At 40.8% G+C, this 21,593-nt stretch overlaps 1 protein-coding gene across 1 annotated transcript; it reads left to right on the forward strand.

Annotated features, from left to right (window-relative positions):
- Nucleotides 1-1,526: 1,526 nt before the first annotated feature.
- Nucleotides 1,527-20,484, forward strand: LOC101739185 (phenoloxidase-activating enzyme 1). Its single transcript, XM_021350123.3, has 7 exons — nt 1,527-1,760; nt 5,023-5,228; nt 14,767-14,953; nt 15,762-15,870; nt 17,844-18,031; nt 18,823-18,915; nt 19,144-20,484. The coding sequence occupies exons 1-7, from the start codon at nt 1,709-1,711 to the stop codon at nt 19,455-19,457; spliced, it is 1,149 nt and encodes a 382-aa protein (XP_021205798.1). The 5' UTR covers nt 1,527-1,708; the 3' UTR covers nt 19,458-20,484.
- The last annotated feature ends 1,109 nt before the right edge of the window (nt 20,485-21,593 follow it).

The raw sequence follows: 21,593 nt of genomic DNA on the forward strand, positions 1-21,593 counted from the left end.
CAGCTTGATAACACATCACAGTGTAAATGCCATTACCCCTCTTAGACATCGAAGAATTGTGTTATGAACGGTCGTCTCACCTTCAAACCGGAATGCATAAGCGCTCTGCGGCATAGACTCACATAAACTAATAGCAGGATACTATTTTTAATAGACTTCAAACAAGGAGGAGGTTTTCAATTCGACTGTATGTTGTTTTTTTATGTTTGTTACCTCATAACTTTTGACGGGGTGAATCGATTTTGATGATACTTTTTTTATTAGAAAGCTGACGTTTCTCGTGTGGTCCCATTTCAATTTAGTCCAGTTCTGATAATGGTATCCATAAGAAAACCATATCAATCTTAAATTTGCATTAAGTACGTGCGCAACAAATAGATGAATAACTCAATAACTCAATATCACGCCAACCGATTTCGATGATTTATTTTATATATTTGAAGTCGGTTTTTGTTAAAGCATGTCTATTTACAATTATACAACTTTAGTAGTATCTGAACACCGTACATATAATTTTCCGAAACGCAAAAGGTTCCGTCTAATGCCATTTATCTACGGGAAAATAGGAATTAGTAATTTAGCTAAAAAAAGTATGGCCACGGTAAACTTCCTGTGTCGGACTTCCACAAGCACGTCGATTTCGACGAAAATCATTACGTTCATATTATATAGCATGACCTAACGAGGTTGTATAATAACATCAATATCAGTGACTGTTTTGTTAAAGGAAAACGTACTATGAATGTTTATAAGGAACGGGTAAATCCATACATTTAATGACCGCCGCCGCGTCACTGATCTTGTATACTCAGAAACGAGTTATAGATCTTGTACGGATAGCATAAAACAGTGACTAGACTTTTATTCACAATTAACTTATTCATTTTATTGATGCTAACTAGATTGAAGGGATTTTCTGGTTAAGCAGTTAATAAACGTGCAACTGTTGTGATCGTTATATACTTCTGAGCCATGAGTAATTATATTAATGAGCCAAATAAAAATCGGAATGAGTGAACCCTGCCCACATTATCTGATTGTAAAAAAAATTATATTGAGTTCTCGACGTGTTATCTTGCGTTTTTATACGAAATACTGTTGCAAAGAAAATATGATAAGTGTCTGATTGTCTGAATTTAGAAACAATGCAAGCCTACGAATACTTTGGACGTACTACGTATATTTGTATTTACACGGTTTCGTCATTAACCATTGCCATAATGAATACTAAATAATTAAATACTGATTTGTTTGTCCCGTGCACTTTAGATACTTTAGAAATGAAAACGACATAAAAAAGTAATTCCAAATCACGGAATATAATGAAACTAGAGTTATATTTCTGTATATATAAAATATAACCTAAAAGTTATATTCAAATTTTTAATAATAAAATTAATAATTTTTAATCACCTTCGTTAATTACTGGTTACGACAGTAGCAATGAATAATTAAATTTTCATTAGACAGTGAATCACTTTGCGACCATCGGATATTTTTTTTTGCAAACGGTACCGCGGACAGGCACAGAAAATGTATTCGTAAGTATTTAACGTACGGACTTGACCTCCAATAAGCAGTACAGCGCAGCCGACGAACGTGATCCGGCCTTCTTTTGTTTAATAAATTAATTTAAAAAAAAAAAATCCGTCTATAAAGACACTAGTCTAGTTTAATTTTAGTTTTATTGTTTCTCTGTGTGCGTAAAATGAGGAATAAAGTGTTGTTGCTTGTGTCGTCGCTTTTTTGGAGCTATGTTCGTAAGTAGTTTTTGAAAGCTTTCTTAGCGGGTGGTTGTATTTCTTGAAGGATTTTTTATTAACACGATACTCGATTGACTCGGTGGTACAGTAATTAGCGAATTTGATTGCTCAGTGGGGGTCGTAGGATCGATCCCCACATTGGGCAAACATTTATGAGACAAATAGTTTGTTTGGTTCTTTAATATCTATAAATAATAATAATAATAATAAATATTTTACTAACAATCACGCCACGTTAACTGGTCCAGTGATAAGTTCGTAAAGAACTTCTGTTACATGTACCAGATAACGGAAATAAATGTAAGTTTTTTTATTATACACATACATATATTTAATATACATCCATAACCCTGGTAAAGACATTTATATTTATCATACAAATATCTTCCCTTGATTCGAATTCCCGGCGCGACCCCCTTGTGTAGTGACCATGTCACTTACCACTACACCAGACGGCCGCTTAAATGTATACATTTAAACTATATAAGTATATATTTCAGTCTAGCCATACATGAGGCCAGGTGACCGTGTCTGATTACTTATTATTTTCATAGTTAATCAAACATATTTATTGATAAATGAGTTTAATTGTATATTACAATGAAATTTCGGAAATGAGCATTTTAAACGCAGAAAAAACGCGATGTTTTTTTTTTTTAATATATAGATTCTTATTTTACACAAGCACAAGTTTTTGTTTTTGTCGTATATACAATTTTTTTGTTATAGCATTTTCGCGTTTATCATTCTATGACTTCAATGCTTACTTCACAGTTTTTTTTGTAGCTATATATATTTTTATATTATATTTATAACCTTAGTTTGAAATGTTTTGTTTTGTAGTAAGTAATCTTCCACTGAGAACCAACATGAAGAGCGTTGCGTAGCTAATTGATAAAAACCAATTATATCTGTTATATTGCAACTGATTCACAAAATATTTAGTGTTTTTATTACTGATCTTGAACCTTTTTGATAAAAATATAAACTTATTTCGTCACTAACGAACAGATAACAAAATATATGTTTTATGATTTCTAATTAAATTGTAAATAGCAATATCTTGAATGCGGAACTTAATTGCTTATGACATTCCATTCATAGCAAAAAAGAAACTATATTCATTGACCAATATTTTTGGATATAATTACATCTAGTTACTGTTTTCATTACGCAGAGTGTTAAAATTATAGAAGTGGCTTTTTGCAAAATATGGTAAAAAAATGATTGTAAAATTGTAACTACTAATTGTAACTATTGTAGTTGTACACTCTGTTATGAAATCTATGGGATCCAATACTAGAAAAACATCAAGAAGGCAATTAGGTCGCTTAAGTTACAAAAACATTGGGTCATTAATATAATACAATAATTTTCTCTTTTCTCTAAATAAGAAGTCGTTTATTATGTCAATGTGGTCGATTTTTTTACTAAAAATTTATAAATGTAGTTGAATAAATTTTTACTAATAATATAAATGTCAAAGTTAGTATCTATAGATATTTGTTTCTCAATCATGGCTGAGCTGATTTGGGTTAATTTTGCATTGAGGTAATTCACAGCCTGGCTAAATACATATTATGATACTTTGTATTATGGTTAATTGACATGATCCGGGCAACACCGGATGCACCTGCTATAATCAAAACTACAGTATATTTGCTAGTTCATGGTTTTTTTAACGAATTGATATAAAACAGCAATTAGCAGTTTATGCACCAGAGACTGACAGACACAAGTAACTTTATATCTCAGGAAAATGCAACGCTATTCACTCTTACTGAAATTTTAAATTTAAGGCGAATCTAACCGTGGATGAAACTGATCTAGTATATAATAACGCAATCTTTGTGCTACAAGGTTCAGATTCGAATATCGTCCTCAGTTAATATCTTTCTAAAAGAGGTTTAGTTATCTGTTTGTATTTATTCTTGTTTACGTGTTTCTGGCACACAGGAACCATCAATCTCAGAACCGTTTCGGTTAGGTTTTTTTTTTTAAATTCAAACGTTATTTAAGTAAATAGAATGCACATTTTCGGGTATATTTTTTTTACATATATGTAGTACCATATTAGTTCACTTTTATTCCATCAATGATAGTTTGTTTGTAATTTTTATTAACTTTTATTCAATATTTTCGCACGTATCACCCAGAAATAGACTGCATATTTCTGTTGCAAGGCCTGGAGAGTAGGACAACCGTTATAATATATAATTGAGATTTAAACCTCACCCAAGATGGGATAAGAGCAACGCTAGCTAATTGGGAACCCTTTTATGGGTAATATTAATGTGAATTAAAGATGATAATACTATTACTGTGATAATAATGTGTGCATAAGAGAGAAGCGGTAGTAACAGTTCCATATAATCGAGTCATCGCCTATTATATTTTCATCATTCCATCAACCACGACAGGCAAACATTTATCGATGAACATATATGTAGGTATGTTCGCTCTCTATCTGAGTGTTTAGATTCATTTATATAAATATAACTATCATCACGGGCACATCGCGATGCTTAGAAATGAGCGATCGATTGAAGGATGAGGAAATAAATATAAGTGCGATAGTCTCGTAATACTCATCATAGTAATCTTCAGTTATTATTACTGTCGTTTTATTTATTATTATTATTAGCATCCTGATGCGCCTGAGACCTTTTCTTGTGATTTATACCCACTTATGTCGGTCAGTAGCACAGTGAAGTGCGTCACTCACTCTTTTTTTTTATTGCTTAGATGGGTGGACGAGCTCATAGTCCACCTGGTGTTAAGTGGTTACTGGAGCCCATAGACATCTACAACCTAAATACGTCACCCACCTGGAGATATAAGTTCTAAGGTCTCAAGTATAATTATAACGACTGCCCCATCCTTCAAACCGAAACGCATTACTGCTTCACGACCGAAATAGGCAGGATGGTGGTACCTACCCGCGCGGACTCACAAGAGGTCCTACCACCAGTAATTACGCAAATTATAATTTTGTGTGTTCGATTTTTATTACACGATGCTATTCCTTCACCGTGGAAGTCGATCGCGAACATATATTGAGTACGTATTTCATTAGAAAAATTGGTACCCGCCTGAGATTCGAACACCGGTGCATCGCTCAGCACGAATGCACCGGACGTCTTATCCGTTAGGCCACGACGACTCGTGTCCAGATTCTTGTTTTATATGATAGTGTTATGTCAATAAACCTATCCTTTATTGTCAATGGATCATATTAATTTACCAAAAATATCTCCAGTTTCAGATCATTGCACGACGCCGCTCGGCGAAGCTAGCGAATGCGTCTCATTGTACGATTGCTCTCAACTGTTGTCTGCGTTCGAGCAACGGCCCTTACAAAGCAAAGTGGTCAGCTTCCTGAGACAATCACAATGTGGTTTTCAGGGATACGTACCGAGAGTTTGTTGTGGGCCTTTACCGGCGCAACAAGAGAGGCAGACTACGGTAAGATCTTTGGATACGCTTCGACTTTTTTATTGGAACGAAGTTCCTTATCGCGCGTTGTGAAAGGCGGCTAGACGGAAAAAATTCTTACGAAAAGTTGTCACGACACTTTTTAGATCCGTCATTCTGACCAATCAACGTGTAGGCGCTTATCGCGTGACATTGCTCGTATCCGATTGGTCCGCGTAATGAGTACAGTTTCTCGAGATAGCGTTTCAACAATAGTAATTTAGTTCATAGTATTGTTTTTTTCTTCTTCATAATGCCGTAATTTATTATTATAACTTAAAAAAAATTATTACAATTCCTTCACTAATTAATCGAAAGGAACTTCGTTCCATCCGGGTGTCCCTTGACACCTCTGAAGTTTTTATTAACTAAGGAGTTCGTCCCGAGGTCCGTTCCGTGGTCCCGTAAGGGGGTACGATGACCTTCTTCTTCTTCTAGGGAATACTAGTGACGTGATAAAGTGATTATTATCGCTTTGTATCTACGTAATTAGTTAGTTGAAACAACACGCACGTATTTTAACTGGTGGTAGGACCTCTTGTGAGTCCGCACGAGTAGGTACCACCACCCGGCCTATTTCTGCCGTGAAGCAGTAATGCGTTTCGGTTTGAAGGGTGGGGCAGCCGTTGTAACTGTACTTGAGACCTTAGAACTTATATCTCAAGGTGGGTGGCGCATTTACGTTGTAAATGTCTATGGGCTCCAGTAACCACTTAACACCAGGTGGGCTGTGAGCTAGTCCACCCATCTAAGCAATAAAAAAAACGTATTGCTACCATATTTTGATCAAAAGATCCTTAACTGCTCTTGATGGGTATACGAGTTTACGGCTCACCTAGTATTAAGTGGCTGCCGGATACATAATAGACATCGAAACGTGAATGTCGCTATTCGAAAAAAGAACGCATGCAGCAAAAATAAGCAGTAGACCAAGATTGAGCATCGCCTTAACCACAATTGGTGGTCTACTATTTTCATCTCATATTCAATCTAAAGATTATTGCAAAAAGATTGATTTAACGTTACATAGTTGAACATACGTCCCTAATCGCATGACACAGCCATATCTATACTCTATACTAATATTATAAAGAGGAAAGATTTGTTTCTTTGTTTGTTTCGAATAGGCTCCGAAGCTATTGGACCGATTTGAAAAATTCTTTTTCCATTAGAAGCCGACATTGTCCCTGATGAACATAGGCTACTTTTTTTAACTTTTTTATTTATTTATTTTTTTTGGTTTCATGTGTGTTTTAATGTTTCCGAAGCGAAGCGAGGGCGGGTCGCTAGTTTGTTTATAAATCTGATGTACTAAGCCTATAAGATTTAGAAATATACAAATAATTATTTGTGTGTATATCATATCGTTGGATCACATGTGCGCTGTTACTCTCAAGTAATATTTCTAGGTATAAGCGAATTAGAGCCGCTGCAATTATAATCACAATAATACGTATCTAAGACGTATTATCGAATGACTACAACGACGAATGATAATATATAGTATAGCAATGGGATAGGAACTTTAAAATTTATAGCTTGATTCATTGTGGTGGATGATGTTGTGAGGCTGTGCATGTAAATACCAATATCATAATTATAATTCCGGATTAAAAGGATACTCGTTATACCAATGCAGTTACGGATTTCATGCAATTTGGTCTTTGTGGCCCGGGTCGTGATTTTTTCTACTATCTTTTTTTGTTGTTGTTGCTTAGATGGGTGGACAAGCTCATTGACCCACCTGATATTAAGTGGTTACCGAAACCCATAAACATCTACAAAGAAAACGCCGCCATCCACCTTGAGACATGAGCTCTAAGGTCTCACTTTTAACCACGGCTGCTCTGCTCTTCAAGCCGAAACGCCTTATTGCTACACGCCAGAAATAGGCAGAGTGGTGGTATCTACACGTGCGGACTCGCAAGACGTCTTACCACTAATAAAAAATCTATATTATCTATCTATACTAAAAAGTGCCGCTCAGATCATTCATAGTAGGTACTTATCGATCATAATAAGAGACGGCTCCATTTTCACGGCTTGTTTACGCAGTTAATTCAATTTTTAAAACTGTTTTGCGCAAATATGGTTTTTTTTTTATGGCCGCGTCTTATAAATTATTTATAAATTTAGGAGGAATAAAAATATTTTAATCTTATGATGAATAAATAATGTTTGTTTTTGTTGCTGTTCGTTAAGATACTGACCGGTTTTTATTTACGTGACAACCCTAATTTGAAGTGTGGCCTTGTTAATTAGTCGCGTGAATACGAGACAAGCCATTGTGCCCTTATTTGTAAATATCAATAACTGGTTAACTCGAGTCTTGATATGAAGTGAATTTTTTTTTTTTTTTTTTTTTTTTTTTTTTTTTTTTTTCCTACCTATGCTGATAGCCTTGAGAGGCTATTTCAGCTTCACCCTAACGTTAGTAGGTGAGCTCGCGGGGCTCAACCGGAGAGTTGCTAACACTGACCCTAGCAAGAGCAGTGCTTCGCTGAATCTACCACCGGATCGGAAACGCGACCCACTGAGAAGATCCGGCGAGAAACTCAGTGGGCTGTGTCTATGGGTTAGTTCGCTCGTCGAGCCCTTCGTCGCAAGCGACGGGTTCGACGAGGACGGTGACCGGTGCTTGTGGTGCCTAAAAGCACCGTTAATGGATCAGGAGGATCCGTAATGACGTGCTTTGGGCGACGTCGACGGTTTACCATTCGGTCTACTGGGTCGGGTATGTAATTTCCAGCGGCTACGATGAGAGGGTTCTCATGTCGTGCCGCCTTCTCAAAATGGCGCAGCGATGCCGACTGTAGATACTTACTAAAAGAGTCGAGCTCCAGGTCGTCGTGGAGATCCACATTCCTAAGGAACCAAGGCGCTCCGACGGCTATCCTGCAGAATCGTGATTGAATAACCTGAAGGGATTTCAAGTTGGTGCGGGCTGCGTGAGCGAACACTACGCTTGCATACGTCATGACGGGGCGTATACAAGTTTTGTAGAGAGTTACCTTATTACGGAGGGACAGTTTGCTTCGACTACAAAGCATTGGATAGAGTCGTCCTAGAATAAACGCGGCGCGGTCGCGTACCGTTTTTATATGGGGACGGAATGTCATCCCTCTGTCGAGGGTGACGCCTAGATATTTGACCTTCGAGACCCACGGAATGGGCTGGCCAAAGAGAGTGATGGGACTAACGGCGGAGGTGTTTGCGCGCCTACTACGGAGTGGGATGCTCGAAGTGATGTTCGGAGGGCGACCCCTTTTGAAGAGCACCGCTGCGCTTTTCGTGGGGTTGATGTCTATTCGCCACTTCCGGAACCACTGTCCCAGGGTGGCTACTGCGATCTGGAGTCGCCGATGAAGCAGCGACATCTTCCTACACGAGTAGTAGATAGCCGTGTCATCGGCGAAGAGCGCTAGATGGGTCTCCGGAGACCGGGGTATATCATTGATATACAAACTAAATAATAACGGGGAGAGCGCGGAGCCTTGCGGGACTCCGGCGGTCAGTTGACGGGGACGAGAACGAGTTCCCTCTACTCGATATCGAAACGAACGGTTCGACAAGAAGTCTCGTATGATGAGCACGAGTCTGTCTGGCACTCCCATGTTGTACAGTTTATAAATTAAACCGTTGTGCCAGACTTTGTCGAACGCCTTCGCGATGTCGAAGAAGAGGGCGCCGGTCGGGATTTGTTTACGCCTATTTAGTCCTATCAGAATGTGCTCCGTGAGGCGGTGCACTTGTTGTACGCACGAGTGTTTTGAGCGGAATCCGAACTGTTCGTCTATGAGAATTTTGTTCGCGGTAACAAAATCCCAGAGGCGTTTCCTAAGGAGCCGTTCGTAAATTTTTCCTATCGTCGAGAGGAGACTAATCGGACGGTAACTAGAAGTTTCGTTTGTCGGTTTGCCCGGCTTATGTATACCGATAACGTCCGCTTCTTTCCACACCGCGGGAAAGATGCAGTGCGTCATAGCGGCATTTAAAATTGTAGCCAACATTGCTATCAGTTGGACTGGCAAGAGTTTAAGCGCGCGGTTGTGGATGCCGTCGGAGCCGGGTGCCTTCCTAGGTTGTAGGTTGTGGATCGCGTCTCTAACTTCGTCGGTGGTAATGGGGGGTAACGCGTCCGAGGGCGGCAGGGAAGCTCTGCGCTCGACCTCCCTGTCGACTAACTCGGTGTGTTCGGGGTCCGCGTGTTGAGTGCTGGTGGTGCACTGCTCTTGCAGTGCATCGGCCAGCAGCTCAGCCTTGTCATCGTCATCGAATGCCGGTGGTTGGCCTGAAGGGCGTACGAGGGGAGGCATAGTGGCTATAGTTTCGGATTTGAGAGTCCTAGCTAGTCGCCAGTATGCTTGGTGGGAGGGCGCGAGTTGTTCTAAATAACTATGCCAATTATCGTTACGCGCGTCGCTTAAGCGGGAGTGGACTTCGCGTTGTAGACGACGCATCCGAATCCGGTTTGAATGCGTGGGAAGACGATCGTAGGCCCGGATTGCCGCGTTCCTAACTCTTAAGAGATTCCTAAGATCGGGGGACAGTCTGATGCGGTGGAAGCTGTCCTCCACATCGACTTCTTTAGAAGATCTAATGATCGCGGAAGATATGTGATCGGTAATGATGTTTATGGATTCGACGGTGTCCTCGGGGGATAGATTCGAATCCGGGCCGTAAGGGAGGATTGGCGGAGCGGTGTCGGCTAGGCACGTGCCCAGCTTATTCCAATCCACCATGGTCCTCGTAACAGTGACTGGGTTGTGGGGGCGACCGAGCTGCATAACGACAGGTCGGTGGTCCGAGTCGAGCTCTGACATTGCTTCGATGGAACGCAAGCGCAGAGTTACGTTCCTCAGCAGTGCCAGGTCTATAGTGCTCGGACGGAGCGCGATGTTATACGGATAACATGTTGGAGTTGGGGGACCGACTACTTCAAAGGTAAGGTCGTCTATAAACGCGTCGAGACGCCTACCATTTATGTTTGAACTGTGGCAGTTCCACCTAGTGTGGTGGCAATTTAAATCGCCTGCCAGGATGACGGAGTCTCCCATGCCGAACAGTGACTCGATGTCACTGCTCAGAAGGGGCTTGTCCGGGGGGAGATAAACGGATGCGATGACGATCGGCTGGTGTCCCGTCAGCGAGATACGGCACACTGACGCCTCGATATGTGAGAGCGAGGGAGTATCGAGAGGGACAACGTGCAGGGCCCGCCTATAGTAAATGGCAGTCCCGCCTTTGGAGGCGGTGAGTCTGTCATTCCTAACCATGACGTAATTCGCGACTTTCGGGTCGCGACGCGAGGGCTTCAGACAGGTTTCCTGCACTAATAGAATATCTACAAGATTATCGCGGAGGAATTCGAAAATTTGATCGCGTTGCCGCGCGAGTCCGTTAGCATTGTAGAATGCTAACGTAAGGGAATACGGTTTTTCTCTACCTTTTTGCGCCATTGATTACCGGTAAAGATTTTATAACGTACGCGACACGGACTCATAAACGTCCATGTGATCGAACGCGGCCGCGAGCCGCTGTTCGGGGGTTGTCGACCTACGGATAGCGTCAGCGAACGATCGCAGACGGTCGAAGTTCACCGCGGTGACGAAGTCGCGCACGAGCGCGAAGTCGTTGGCGGCAGAGGGTTGCGGGGGACGGAACGCGGGCGCGGGGCGAGGTGCGAGCAGGGGCTGAGGCGCGGGGCGTGTCGCGAGCGGGGGCGGGGGTGCGGTTTGTGTTCCCGCCTTCGTATACGGCAGCGGCTTTTTCCACGCTGAAACCGTGGGAACTGCAGCCGGCACGAAGGCAGGTTTCGGCACTGAGGGTGCCGAAGTCTTTGGGCCGACGGTTCGCGGAGCTGGGAGGGTTGAACGCTTGCGCGGAGCCCTAGGACATCCACGGTAGTTCGCGGGGTGCCCTTGCTTAAGGCATAGGACACAGCTTGGGGGTTCGGTCGCGGTTTCCCTAACACGCGAGCAATCTAGTGTGGCGTGGTCGCCGAGGCACTTTACGCAGCGGGGGCGCGCGTGGCAATTACGAGCCGAGTGGCCGTAAAGCTGACATCTGTAGCACTGCCCGGGAGTGCCACGCTTGTGGGGGGCTTCGATTGAGATCCCGGATAGGCCGCAAATTGTCGTGAGACATGCGATCTTCTTTTTGGCCTCCGGGGTGGGTTCTAACGCCACGAGTATCATATTATAGGGCTGTTTGCCCCGCCCGCTGTGCATCCGGTGCACACTAACTATCGGGAGGGCCTGAGCGGTCAGATCCTCCTTTATGTAGTCGATGTCGAGTTCTTTAGGGACTCCGCGTATCACTACGCGGAGCTCGCGGTCCTCCTGAAGAGCATAGGTGTGGAAACCTATGTTCTCCTTTCGGAGGTATGCTGAGAGGGCCCTATGGTCGCCCGGCGTTGCGACCTTTATCTGAATCCCATGCGCGACGTTACGCGCATGGGTATAATTAATTTTATTTGCCTGAAGGGCCTGGGAAACGCGGTTCCACGCAGTTTTTTCCTGGAGAATCAGCGGGGGCGGGGCAGCTGCTTTAGGAGCGGGCGCGGGCTTGGGACGCGGCGGCGGGGTTACGCGGCGAGCGGAGTCCGACTCCGGTGTCACGACTACCTGCGGGCGGGAGGCGGTCGCGGATTTTGTCTGCTTCGTCGTGGAGCTCCGGGACTCCACGGCGCGAGTACGCTTTTTACCGCGCGTTACGGTTTGGAACCCATCCGAAGTTCCAGGCTGAGGGCTTGACGCGGATTCGAAATCCATCTCCGATTCGGTATCGGAGCCTGAACTTGAAACGATCGAGGTCGCGGCGGACGTAGCGCGTGATGACGTAACCGACGCGGGCGCGGGGGTGGGGGTAGCGCTAGGCGCTTCGTGAGTCGCATCGTGGGAACGTGCGCTCGAACTTGACGCGGCGGCGGGGGGTGCGCGGCGTGCCTCCGAGGCACGTTTGAAATACGCGGCGACGGACGCGGGGGGGGAGGGATTGCCACGAGAGGCCCTATATGCCAGATATTCGGCCCTAATTGTCGGGTACCTTTCCCGGAGGAACCCGACAAAATCACTATCACTGACACTGTCACGATCTTCAATCATCTTGCTGTCTTCTTGCCCGGGGGGGGCGGCCCCGGGACTTTTGTTGAACTCGCCGAAAGGCGAGGCCCCGGATAGGATAGGATTTGTAACCCCCCTGTGCTGCAGGACAGCAAGGAGCAGGGGGGGGGAATGCCTATGCCGTGAAAACGGCAATCGGCGGGGAAAAGGAAAGGAACCCGCTCGGGCTGTATAGTGCTACAGCAGGCAGAATCGCGAGCGGGGGTCTAGTCTTGAAAAAGACTGTTGTTTTTGGGAAGGGTTAGGAAATCGCTAGCCTGTGAGTGCCACAGGAAGCTGAACGTAGCGATTGGTTGCCTTGAAAAAGGCAGTTGGTAAGGGTGGGTTCGCGGTTACAAAACTTTAGCGCACAAAATGGACCTCGATACGCAGATCGCAAGCGACCAACGGATCGGCACGTCCGCACTACCGAATTGTACGCACGATGTATTCACGGTCACTACACTGTCGAGCACAACTGTGAGTTCAGAGACGCGGCTCGCAAGCGGGCCACGGATCGGAAAGCACGTCCGCGCACGACCGAGTCGTGAGCGAGAATCATGAAGTGAAAAGATGATATTGAATTATATATATATTCAAGGAAATCGAATAGCTAGGTATATAGTTTCATACATATTTAATACATAGTAAATGTACCGTAATTGTCATTCTATATTTTTTTTTATAAAAAGACGGTAGTTCGCACACTATTCAAATGCTGACGAATAACAAACACGTCGCATGTGACTACGAAACTCCGGAAATAACAAATTGAAAATAATTAAGTGATGCTTAAAATCAATTTTGATTAACTATCGTTTGAATTAATTTTATGTTTTTAAAAGCATCCATCTCAGACTAGACGACGTTTGTTTTGAGGTACAAGGGTAGACGAACTCACATCGCACCTGATGTTAAGCGGTCACCGATGTCCATGAAAACTCAGCGTGAATCTTCTTCCCACCTATAGACATTATAGTAAAGTATCAAACTATCTATCCCAAGATACAAGGGTAGCTGGGAGGTACATGACTTTGTTACAATTTACAGCGGTCACGATAGAGGGTATTCTTGAAAATATAAGAAAATCTGTTATCATTTTCAGTTTTTGGTAACGTTTGATAAATTTAATTGAATTAGTTCGGCTTAGTTTAATTTTAACTTATGCTTCTTAGCCATGTTTCCGTGTAACTATTAACTCACGTAACAATTGACTTCCACGGTGAAGGAATAACATCGTGTAATAAAAATCAAACCCGCAAAATTATAATTTGCGTAATTACTGGTGGTAGGACCTCTTGTGAGTCCGCACGGGTAGGTACCACCGCTCTGCCTATTTCTGCCGTGACGCAGTAATGCGTTTCGGTTTGAAAGGCGGGGCAGCCGTTGTAGCTGTATTTGAGACATTGGAACTTATATCTCAGGGTGGGTGGCGCACTTACGTCGTAGATGTCTATGGGCTCCAGTAACCACTTAACACCGGGTGGGCTGTGAGGTCGTCCACCCATCTAGCAATAAAAAAAACTATCACTAATCTATTCTATATATCTACCTATATATAAAAATGAATTGCTGTTATTTAGTCTCGCTAAAACTCGAGAACGGCTGGACCGATTTGGCTAATTTTTGTCTTGAATTATTTGTAGAAGTCCAGAGAAAGTTTAAAAGGTAGATAAATATGAAAATGGTCGGAATTAAATAAAAATAACAATTTTGTTTTTCCTTTGATGTGTCCCCCGTCGGACGGATTCCTTTTGTTTGTTTTACGTTTATTTTATACGAAAGCTTAGGTCTTTTTTTATCGATTGAGGCATCTGCCGGGTCAGCTGGTTATATCTATACATATAAATAAAATTGGAGTGTCTGTTTGTAATATTGAAATAACGGCTTTTTACTACATGCATATGTGAATATATACTTATATATATACGGTACATACACCAAAATTACATTTTTTACATTTTTTGTCTGTCTGTCTGTCTGTTTGTTCCGGCTAATCTCTGGAACGGCTGGACCGATTTTGACGGGACTTTCACTTACAGATAGCTGATGATATAAAGAATAACTTAGGCTACTTTTTTTAGCCTAGCTTCGCGCCGCGGCGTCATCCGCGGTACGACAATAACCGCGGGTAACATTGCGGGACTCAACTATAATATCAATAATAAAATTTAATGTTTCCGAAGCGAAGCGAGGGCGGGTCGTTAGTATAAAATACAATAAATGCCTCACACACAGCTTCGTACGTCAGTGTACGCCGATACTATCATTCCCGAAACCTCGGCTGAATACCACCAAAACTATACAAAGTTTAAACTTTAGGTACTCGGATAAATGACACGAGAACCAAGATACTGGTTCCGACATAGAAATTTGAATATTTATTCTAAGTATTATAATTTTAATTTTGTTTTCTGGTCCCACAGCCACGCTCAAGAACAACGCGGCCTCCGACGAATGTGGTCGGCCACGTCGACCCCACAGTGCCAGAAGACTCGTCCCCAGCTCCTCGGAATCAATGCGGAGTGGACACACAAGGTGACAGAATCTATGGGGGTCAGTTCACGGACTTAGATGAATTTCCTTGGATGGCTTTGCTTGGATATCTGACGAGTAAGTTATTCTACTAACTATAGATAGGTAGGTACCTATGGCATGAAGAAAATGTATTGAGTTAAAACATTTCCTATAATTGTCAATTTTTATTACAATGTTTGAAAATAACTATAGATGGCATGCAAGATTCATCGTACCTTTTTTTATATTGCTTAGATGGGTGGACGAGCCCGGTGCTAAGTGGTTACTGGAGCCCATAGACTTTTACAACGTAAATGCGCCACCCACCTTGAGATATAAGTTTTAAGGTCTCAGTATAGTTACAACGGCTGCCCCATCCTTCAAGCGGAAACGCATTACTGCTTCACGGCAGAAATAGGCGGAGTGGTGGTACCTACCCGTGCGGACTCACAAGAGGTCCTACCTCCAGTGCGTGTAAACATAATACATTATATTTCATTGCCGTAAGAAATTAAGGGTTACTGGACTTAGCATTATATTCTTAGAACCCTAAAGATCGTATGGATTAGAAACTCAACCATCGAACACATGTATATTTGCTGCTGTCAGCGCAAAAGTGGCCTAACCCACAATTTTTCATATTCGTGCTTATGTATTACATTATTTAAAATATAATAAATTTTAATGCAACACTGGCCTATACCTAGTTTCAACCATAGATAATAGAAGGCTTTGTAAACATTATTTTTGCGCGTATTCTTTTTGCCAGTGTAAAAGTAAATTCAGACCTCGTTATTTCCATACTAACTATGGTAAGCTTAAGTCACTTTTGCGCTAACGGCCTCATTTACCTATTGTTAATCGTGTGGCTTAAGAGCAGTGAAATAATTTTATGTGACTATAGGTAGGAATACCATAACCTATCAATGCGGCGGTGTGCTCTTCAACGCCCGCTACGTGCTAACGGCTGCTCATTGTTTGATCGGTGCAATCGAAAAGGAAGTCGGTAAATTGTGAGTATTTTATATAGTACTAACGACCCACCCTCGCTTCGCTTCGGAAACATTACATCTCATTATTGATAGCTGAGTCCCGCGATGTTACCCGCGGTTATTGTCGTATCGCGGGTAACGCCGCGGGGCGAAGCTAGTCTAAAAAGTAGCCTAGGTTACTCCTTATATCATGAGCTACCTATCAGTGAAAGTCCCGTCAAAATCAGTCCAGCCATTCCAGAGATTAGCCGGAACAAACAGACAGACAGACAAACTAAAAAATAAAATTATTTTGATATATTATTATGTACTGTGTATACATACTTACGCATTTAGTAAAAAGTGGTTATTTTATTACAAACACACTCCAATAACAGTATATACAACAAATATTACACTCCAATTTTATTTATTTGTATAAATAAAAAATACAGCTACCCCTCAAGAGGGTCCGAATAATTTGGCCTTCGGAACAACTTATTTTCGTTATTTCTGATCTTGGTCCTGGATCTATCTATCGTCGCTTTAGAAGTCACATAAATGTATTTCCAGATAAATGACGTAATGAAAGTGTTTTTTTTTTATCAAGGTTAAGTATTTGATTAACTTAGGTCAACTATCTCAGGTTTTGTAGACAGCGTGTAATAACTTTTACTGGTGGTAGGACCTCTTGTGAGTCCGCGCGGGTAGGTTATTTCTGCCGTGAAGCAGTAATGCGTTTCGGTTTAAAGGGTGGGACAACCGTTGTAACTATACTTGAGACCTTAGAACTTATATCTCAAGGTGGATGGCGCATTTACGCTGTAGATGTCTATGGGCTCCAGTAACCACTTAACACCATGTGGGCTGTGAGCTCGTCCACCCATCTAAGCAATAAAAAAATATTTACTTTTTGAAATGTCCTTACTAGTATTACTTAACTTAGGCTAAATTGGCAATGGTAATATTGTATAGTTAAGGGGTAAATCACCACTTCGATAAAGCGGCACGACATGATAATCCTCTGATCGTGGCCGTCGGAAACTACATAGCTGATCCTGCGGACCAAATGGTAAATAGTCGACGTCGCCCAAAACACGTCATTTCGGATCCTCCCGATCCACTAACGGTGCTTTTAGGTACCCCAAATACTCGTCATCGTTCTCGTCGAACCCGTCGCTTGCGACGAAGGGCTCGGCAAGTAAATTAACCCATAGACACAGCCCACTGAGTTTCTCGCCGAATCTTTTCAGTGGGTCGCGTTTCCGATCCGGCGGTAGATTCTGCGAAGCACGGCTCTTGCTAGGGTTCATTGTAGCAACATCGTCAGCTTTGAGCCCCGTGAGCTCACCTAATAGTTAAAGTTACGCTGATATGGTCTCCCTAGACCATCAGCTTAGGTAGGAAAAAAAAAGGTAAATCAACGTGCGCATTAACTGAATATTTATTATTAGAGAGACAAACATAGACAATACGAACAGGAAGTAGGAAAACGAAAAACTGACGCAGATAAAATAATAAAACACAGATTAATAATTGTAGGTCATTACTGTGAGACCGGCAGTTTGTACTGTGAATCAATCATGCGTTGCGGTTTGAAGTATAGAAACTTTATTCCAACTATAAATGTATACCGGTAATAATATATAATCAATACTGGTGGTAGGATCTCTTGTGAGTCCGCACGCGTGAGTACCACCACCCTGCCTATTTCTGCCGTGAAGCAGTAATGCGTTTCGGTTTGAAGGGTGGGGCAGCAGTGTAACTATACTTGAAATCTTAGAACTTATATCTCAAGGTGGATGGCGCATTTACGTTGTAGATGTCTATGGGCTCCAGTAACCATTTAACACCAGGTGGGCTGTGAGCTCGTCCAACCATCTAAGCAATAAAAAAAATATCAAGATTTACGCAATTACAAGAAAAAGAAATAGGGACCAGAAATGAAATCGGCCTTGATCGTGCAGTACCTTAAGCGACATAAGAAATTAATACAAAAAATCAAACATTTAAAGGACTACGGTTCGTCTTGGCGAATACGACACTCAATCTGACCGGGATTGTGTTGACAATGTGTGCGCGGATCCGCCGCAAGACATCCCAGTACTTGCCGTCTATCCTCATCAGGGATTTAGCGACCAGAATAAGAACAGAAAAGATGATATTGGTTTAATTCGATTGGCGAGGAGAGTTACCTATTCATGTGAGTCTTAATGTATACTTCTAATTTTGTACCTCGATTAGTTAAATTTTTTATATATTTTTATTAATATAAGTGGGCAGCAACTATTCCTTTGGGATCCAGAAATCAGCAGGGGGTCAATTAAATTACAACATTGGAATTAATTGAAATTTTTTAGAAATCAGTAACGACTGAAGTCAAAACAATAATCTTTAAAGAAATGTGTAATTAAGAAAATATGTCCTACGAATTCATTGACATAATGTTTTAAAAAAGGTGAAATAAAAATCTTTTTTTAAAATACTATGTCAATGAATTCGTAGGAATATAGCTTATTGGAAATTCAATGCCTTAATAATATAAATACTAAAATTATAAATACAAGGTTTTGTAGGTTTGTGCCTCGATAACGCAAAATGGCAAAGGGAATTTGGATCTAATTTTGCACAAAGATAGATTGTAACAGGCATTAAAACATGTGATACTTATTATCAATGCAACTTATATTATCCTTATATAACTTATTACAAATGCTATAATAAATAGGTACATGTATAAACATCTATTGATAGTTTATGGATCAGAAAGAGAGACATAAATAATTATTTTTTCCGGGAAAAATGTAAAATACCGCATTCTTTCTGAATGAGATATTCAACGTGGAGTTACTTGATAATATATAAATGTATATCTAAAACACATTTTAATACTAGCGAATGATTTCGTCGTCGTAAAGTAATTAAGTTCTCGGCTTCCGCCGGTCATTCCACTTAATAGCGCGTTTTACAAGTTTTTCATCAATTTTTTTGCAGATTACGTTCAACCTATCTGCCTCGTCGAACCGAACGGTCGATTGGACGTAGGTAATGACGTTTTCGTTGCGGGCTGGGGGAAAACCTTAAACGGTAAGTCCTTATTGATTTTAGAAGTTTTCATAGTTACGTGTTTTAGAAATTCCGAGAAATAATTATATCGAGGTAGGTACATGGAATTTACGTTCGTGTCGTTCGATTTGTGTATATAGCCATTGATTTTGATTGTTTGTTTTTTACTTGTTAAGCTATTTTATCCTTAACCTTATTCACTGTAAGGTCTAAATTACTATTTACGAACATAAATTATTTATATTACAGGTCGCAATAGCCCAGTCAAATTAAAACTCAATGTTCCAATATTCGCAAAGAATGATTGCGCCTCAAAATATAGACAATTAGGAGTTGATTTGACTGATAGGCAGATATGTGCTGGTGGTGTATTCGCCGAAGACGCCTGTAGAGGAGACTCCGGCGGACCTCTTATGTTGAGGAGACCTGATGGCGTTTGGGAAACAGTTGCAGTTGTCTCATTTGGTTATGGCTGCGGACGTGATGGATGGCCAGGAGTTTACACTTCGGTAGCTAATTACATAGATTGGATCGAGTCGACTTTGCAATCGTCGAACGAGTGATAAATTTGTGATAAATACTCAGTTTTTTTATGTCTAAGTCAGTAGAAGCTTCACAGTTTTCGATTTACTGTCTATTTGTTATGATAATAATGATATAGCTTAATATTAATGACAACTATTTACCGTATACTACTACTGTAAAATTATAAATTTGACAAATAACATTGTTTATTCGATTTATGAATTTTGTTGTACTGGTTTTAATATCTATAAAATGAAATTTATTGGAGGTTTTATTGTTAAGCAATTATGTCCAACAAAACAACATGTACATAATAGTTGCTGGACGTGGAATATTTATCCAGAAACCGAAACCTAAATAGATACTTAGGTAATTATGTTACATCATGCCCAAATCCAAATAATTGGATGTAAAAATCGCAAGCTTTGTGTGTGTCTGAGATTGATAAAGGAGCCCCTCTTACTGTTAGAGAAATAGCAAGATTATAATTGATGTTTAAAATAATCTGGTTAAACTTGGTGACAAACTCAAAGAATACCCTATCGCGGAAAAAAAAAGAAAAATGAAATTTTTTTTGTTGTTTTCTCAAGAGTTATATCCAAAATGTATTTTGTAAAACTGATGTTAACGGGAATCCCAAACCACGGCACTAATGTTTTGATTTGCATATATCGAGTATCTTGGATGCTTAAAGGTTCTTCAACTGTGAAACTTATAATCTTAAATAAAGCAATAATCATAAATTCTCGTGAGTGATAATACGAGATTGATCTTTGGACTTGCGATAAGAATCTGTTTAATTTAATCTCTGACACTTTCTAAGACACAATCTTGTTATGATTTGTAATGTTATTTATTAATTGGTATTAAGATAGTAATTTTCCTTCTTAAGATATAAGTTTTTCCTTAGAGATTCAAACGGATTCAAATTTTGAAGTTTGAAAAGGTTTGCCTGTTGATCGTGATTAATTAACTATAAATTTGAAATTGAAATACTCTAATACTTAGGCCAGTAATGCTTGTGAAATGATGTATTGAAATAAAAAACAAATATGAAGGCTTAAATTATCTTTTAATTTGTTATCGTATAAATTAAGTTTATATTATTTTATTATATGCAGGTAAATGTATGATTGAGACCTGGACTCTTAGAGAAAGAGAAAGGATAAGGATCGATGCACTAGAAGTGTGGTGCTGGAGAAGGATGCTCTGCATATCTTGGACTGAGTATCGCACCAACACCTCGATTCTAAAAGAACTTAATATCTCTCAAAGGTTGGCGTCAATGGAGACGTATCGCGACGGCCAGCAGAGTCTGTCGAGATACTTGTTGTTCAGGGTAGGGTCAATGGTAAAAGATCTCGTGGACGAAGCCCCATGGGATGGGCTGATCAGATGAAAACCTTTACCAAAACCCCACTTAATGAATGCGTGCGCAAATACCTAGTTCGCGAACTATGGAGAACAGCTGTCAAGGCGTTAATAAAACAAGGATTCAACATGACCACGACTGCTCTGCCAAGGGTAGCCGACTATGATGAGGACATGTATGAGCAAATGCCATTGAAAAAAATAAACAGCTCAATTGGTTGTTGGTGCCTATAGACATCACTACATAATAGCCACCGTCTACCTTTAGACATAAATCTCGATTACATTTCTTAACACCTGTCCCATCCTTAAAATCGAGTATAAGTTGGATTGCGTTGTACATATTCGAGGAGGCTCACAATATCACGTAATAAGAAAATGCTTTGCCATCTTAGTATATATCCCAGCTCAGTATACCGGGAAAAGGATGCTGCCACTATCTATTCTATTTGATATCAATTCTAATTATCATTAAATTACAAAACGTCACTTAATCACAATGTCTCTAACACTTATCTAACTAAATCATTTTCATACCTAATTCCATATCTTTGTACTCAATAGGAACGTTCCATTACTTTTGTATTTTCTCTGCCCTATACAACGAACCCACACTTTTCGTTACTTTTATCTGGCTAAAGGTCAAGTACAAATCTTATTTTTCTAAGAAGTATAATTAAAATTGTAAATAGAACTAAATCAAGCAATAAAAATAAAAAAGACCTCTTTTATATTAATTTATTTTCGAAATATTATATGAGCGTATTTGGAAAGGAATTAATTTCTTGACGGTGAATGCACGA

Source organism: Bombyx mori, chromosome 12 (genome assembly GCF_030269925.1).
Source record: "Bombyx mori chromosome 12, ASM3026992v2".
Taxonomy (NCBI): Eukaryota; Metazoa; Arthropoda; class Insecta; order Lepidoptera; family Bombycidae; genus Bombyx; species Bombyx mori.

Excerpts from the sequence above, each read along its gene's own strand:
- LOC101739185 (XM_021350123.3), top strand. The coding sequence starts at position 1,709 with ATGAGGAATAAAGTGTTGTTGCTTGTGTCGTCGCTTTTTTGGAGCTAT. Across the intron at positions 1,761-5,022 it reads GCTTTTTTGGAGCTATGTTC|TTTCAGATCATTGCACGACG; the intron begins GTAAGTAGTTTT and ends AAATATCTCCAG. Across the intron at positions 14,954-15,761 it reads TTTGCTTGGATATCTGACGA|GTAGGAATACCATAACCTAT; the intron begins GTAAGTTATTCT and ends ATGTGACTATAG.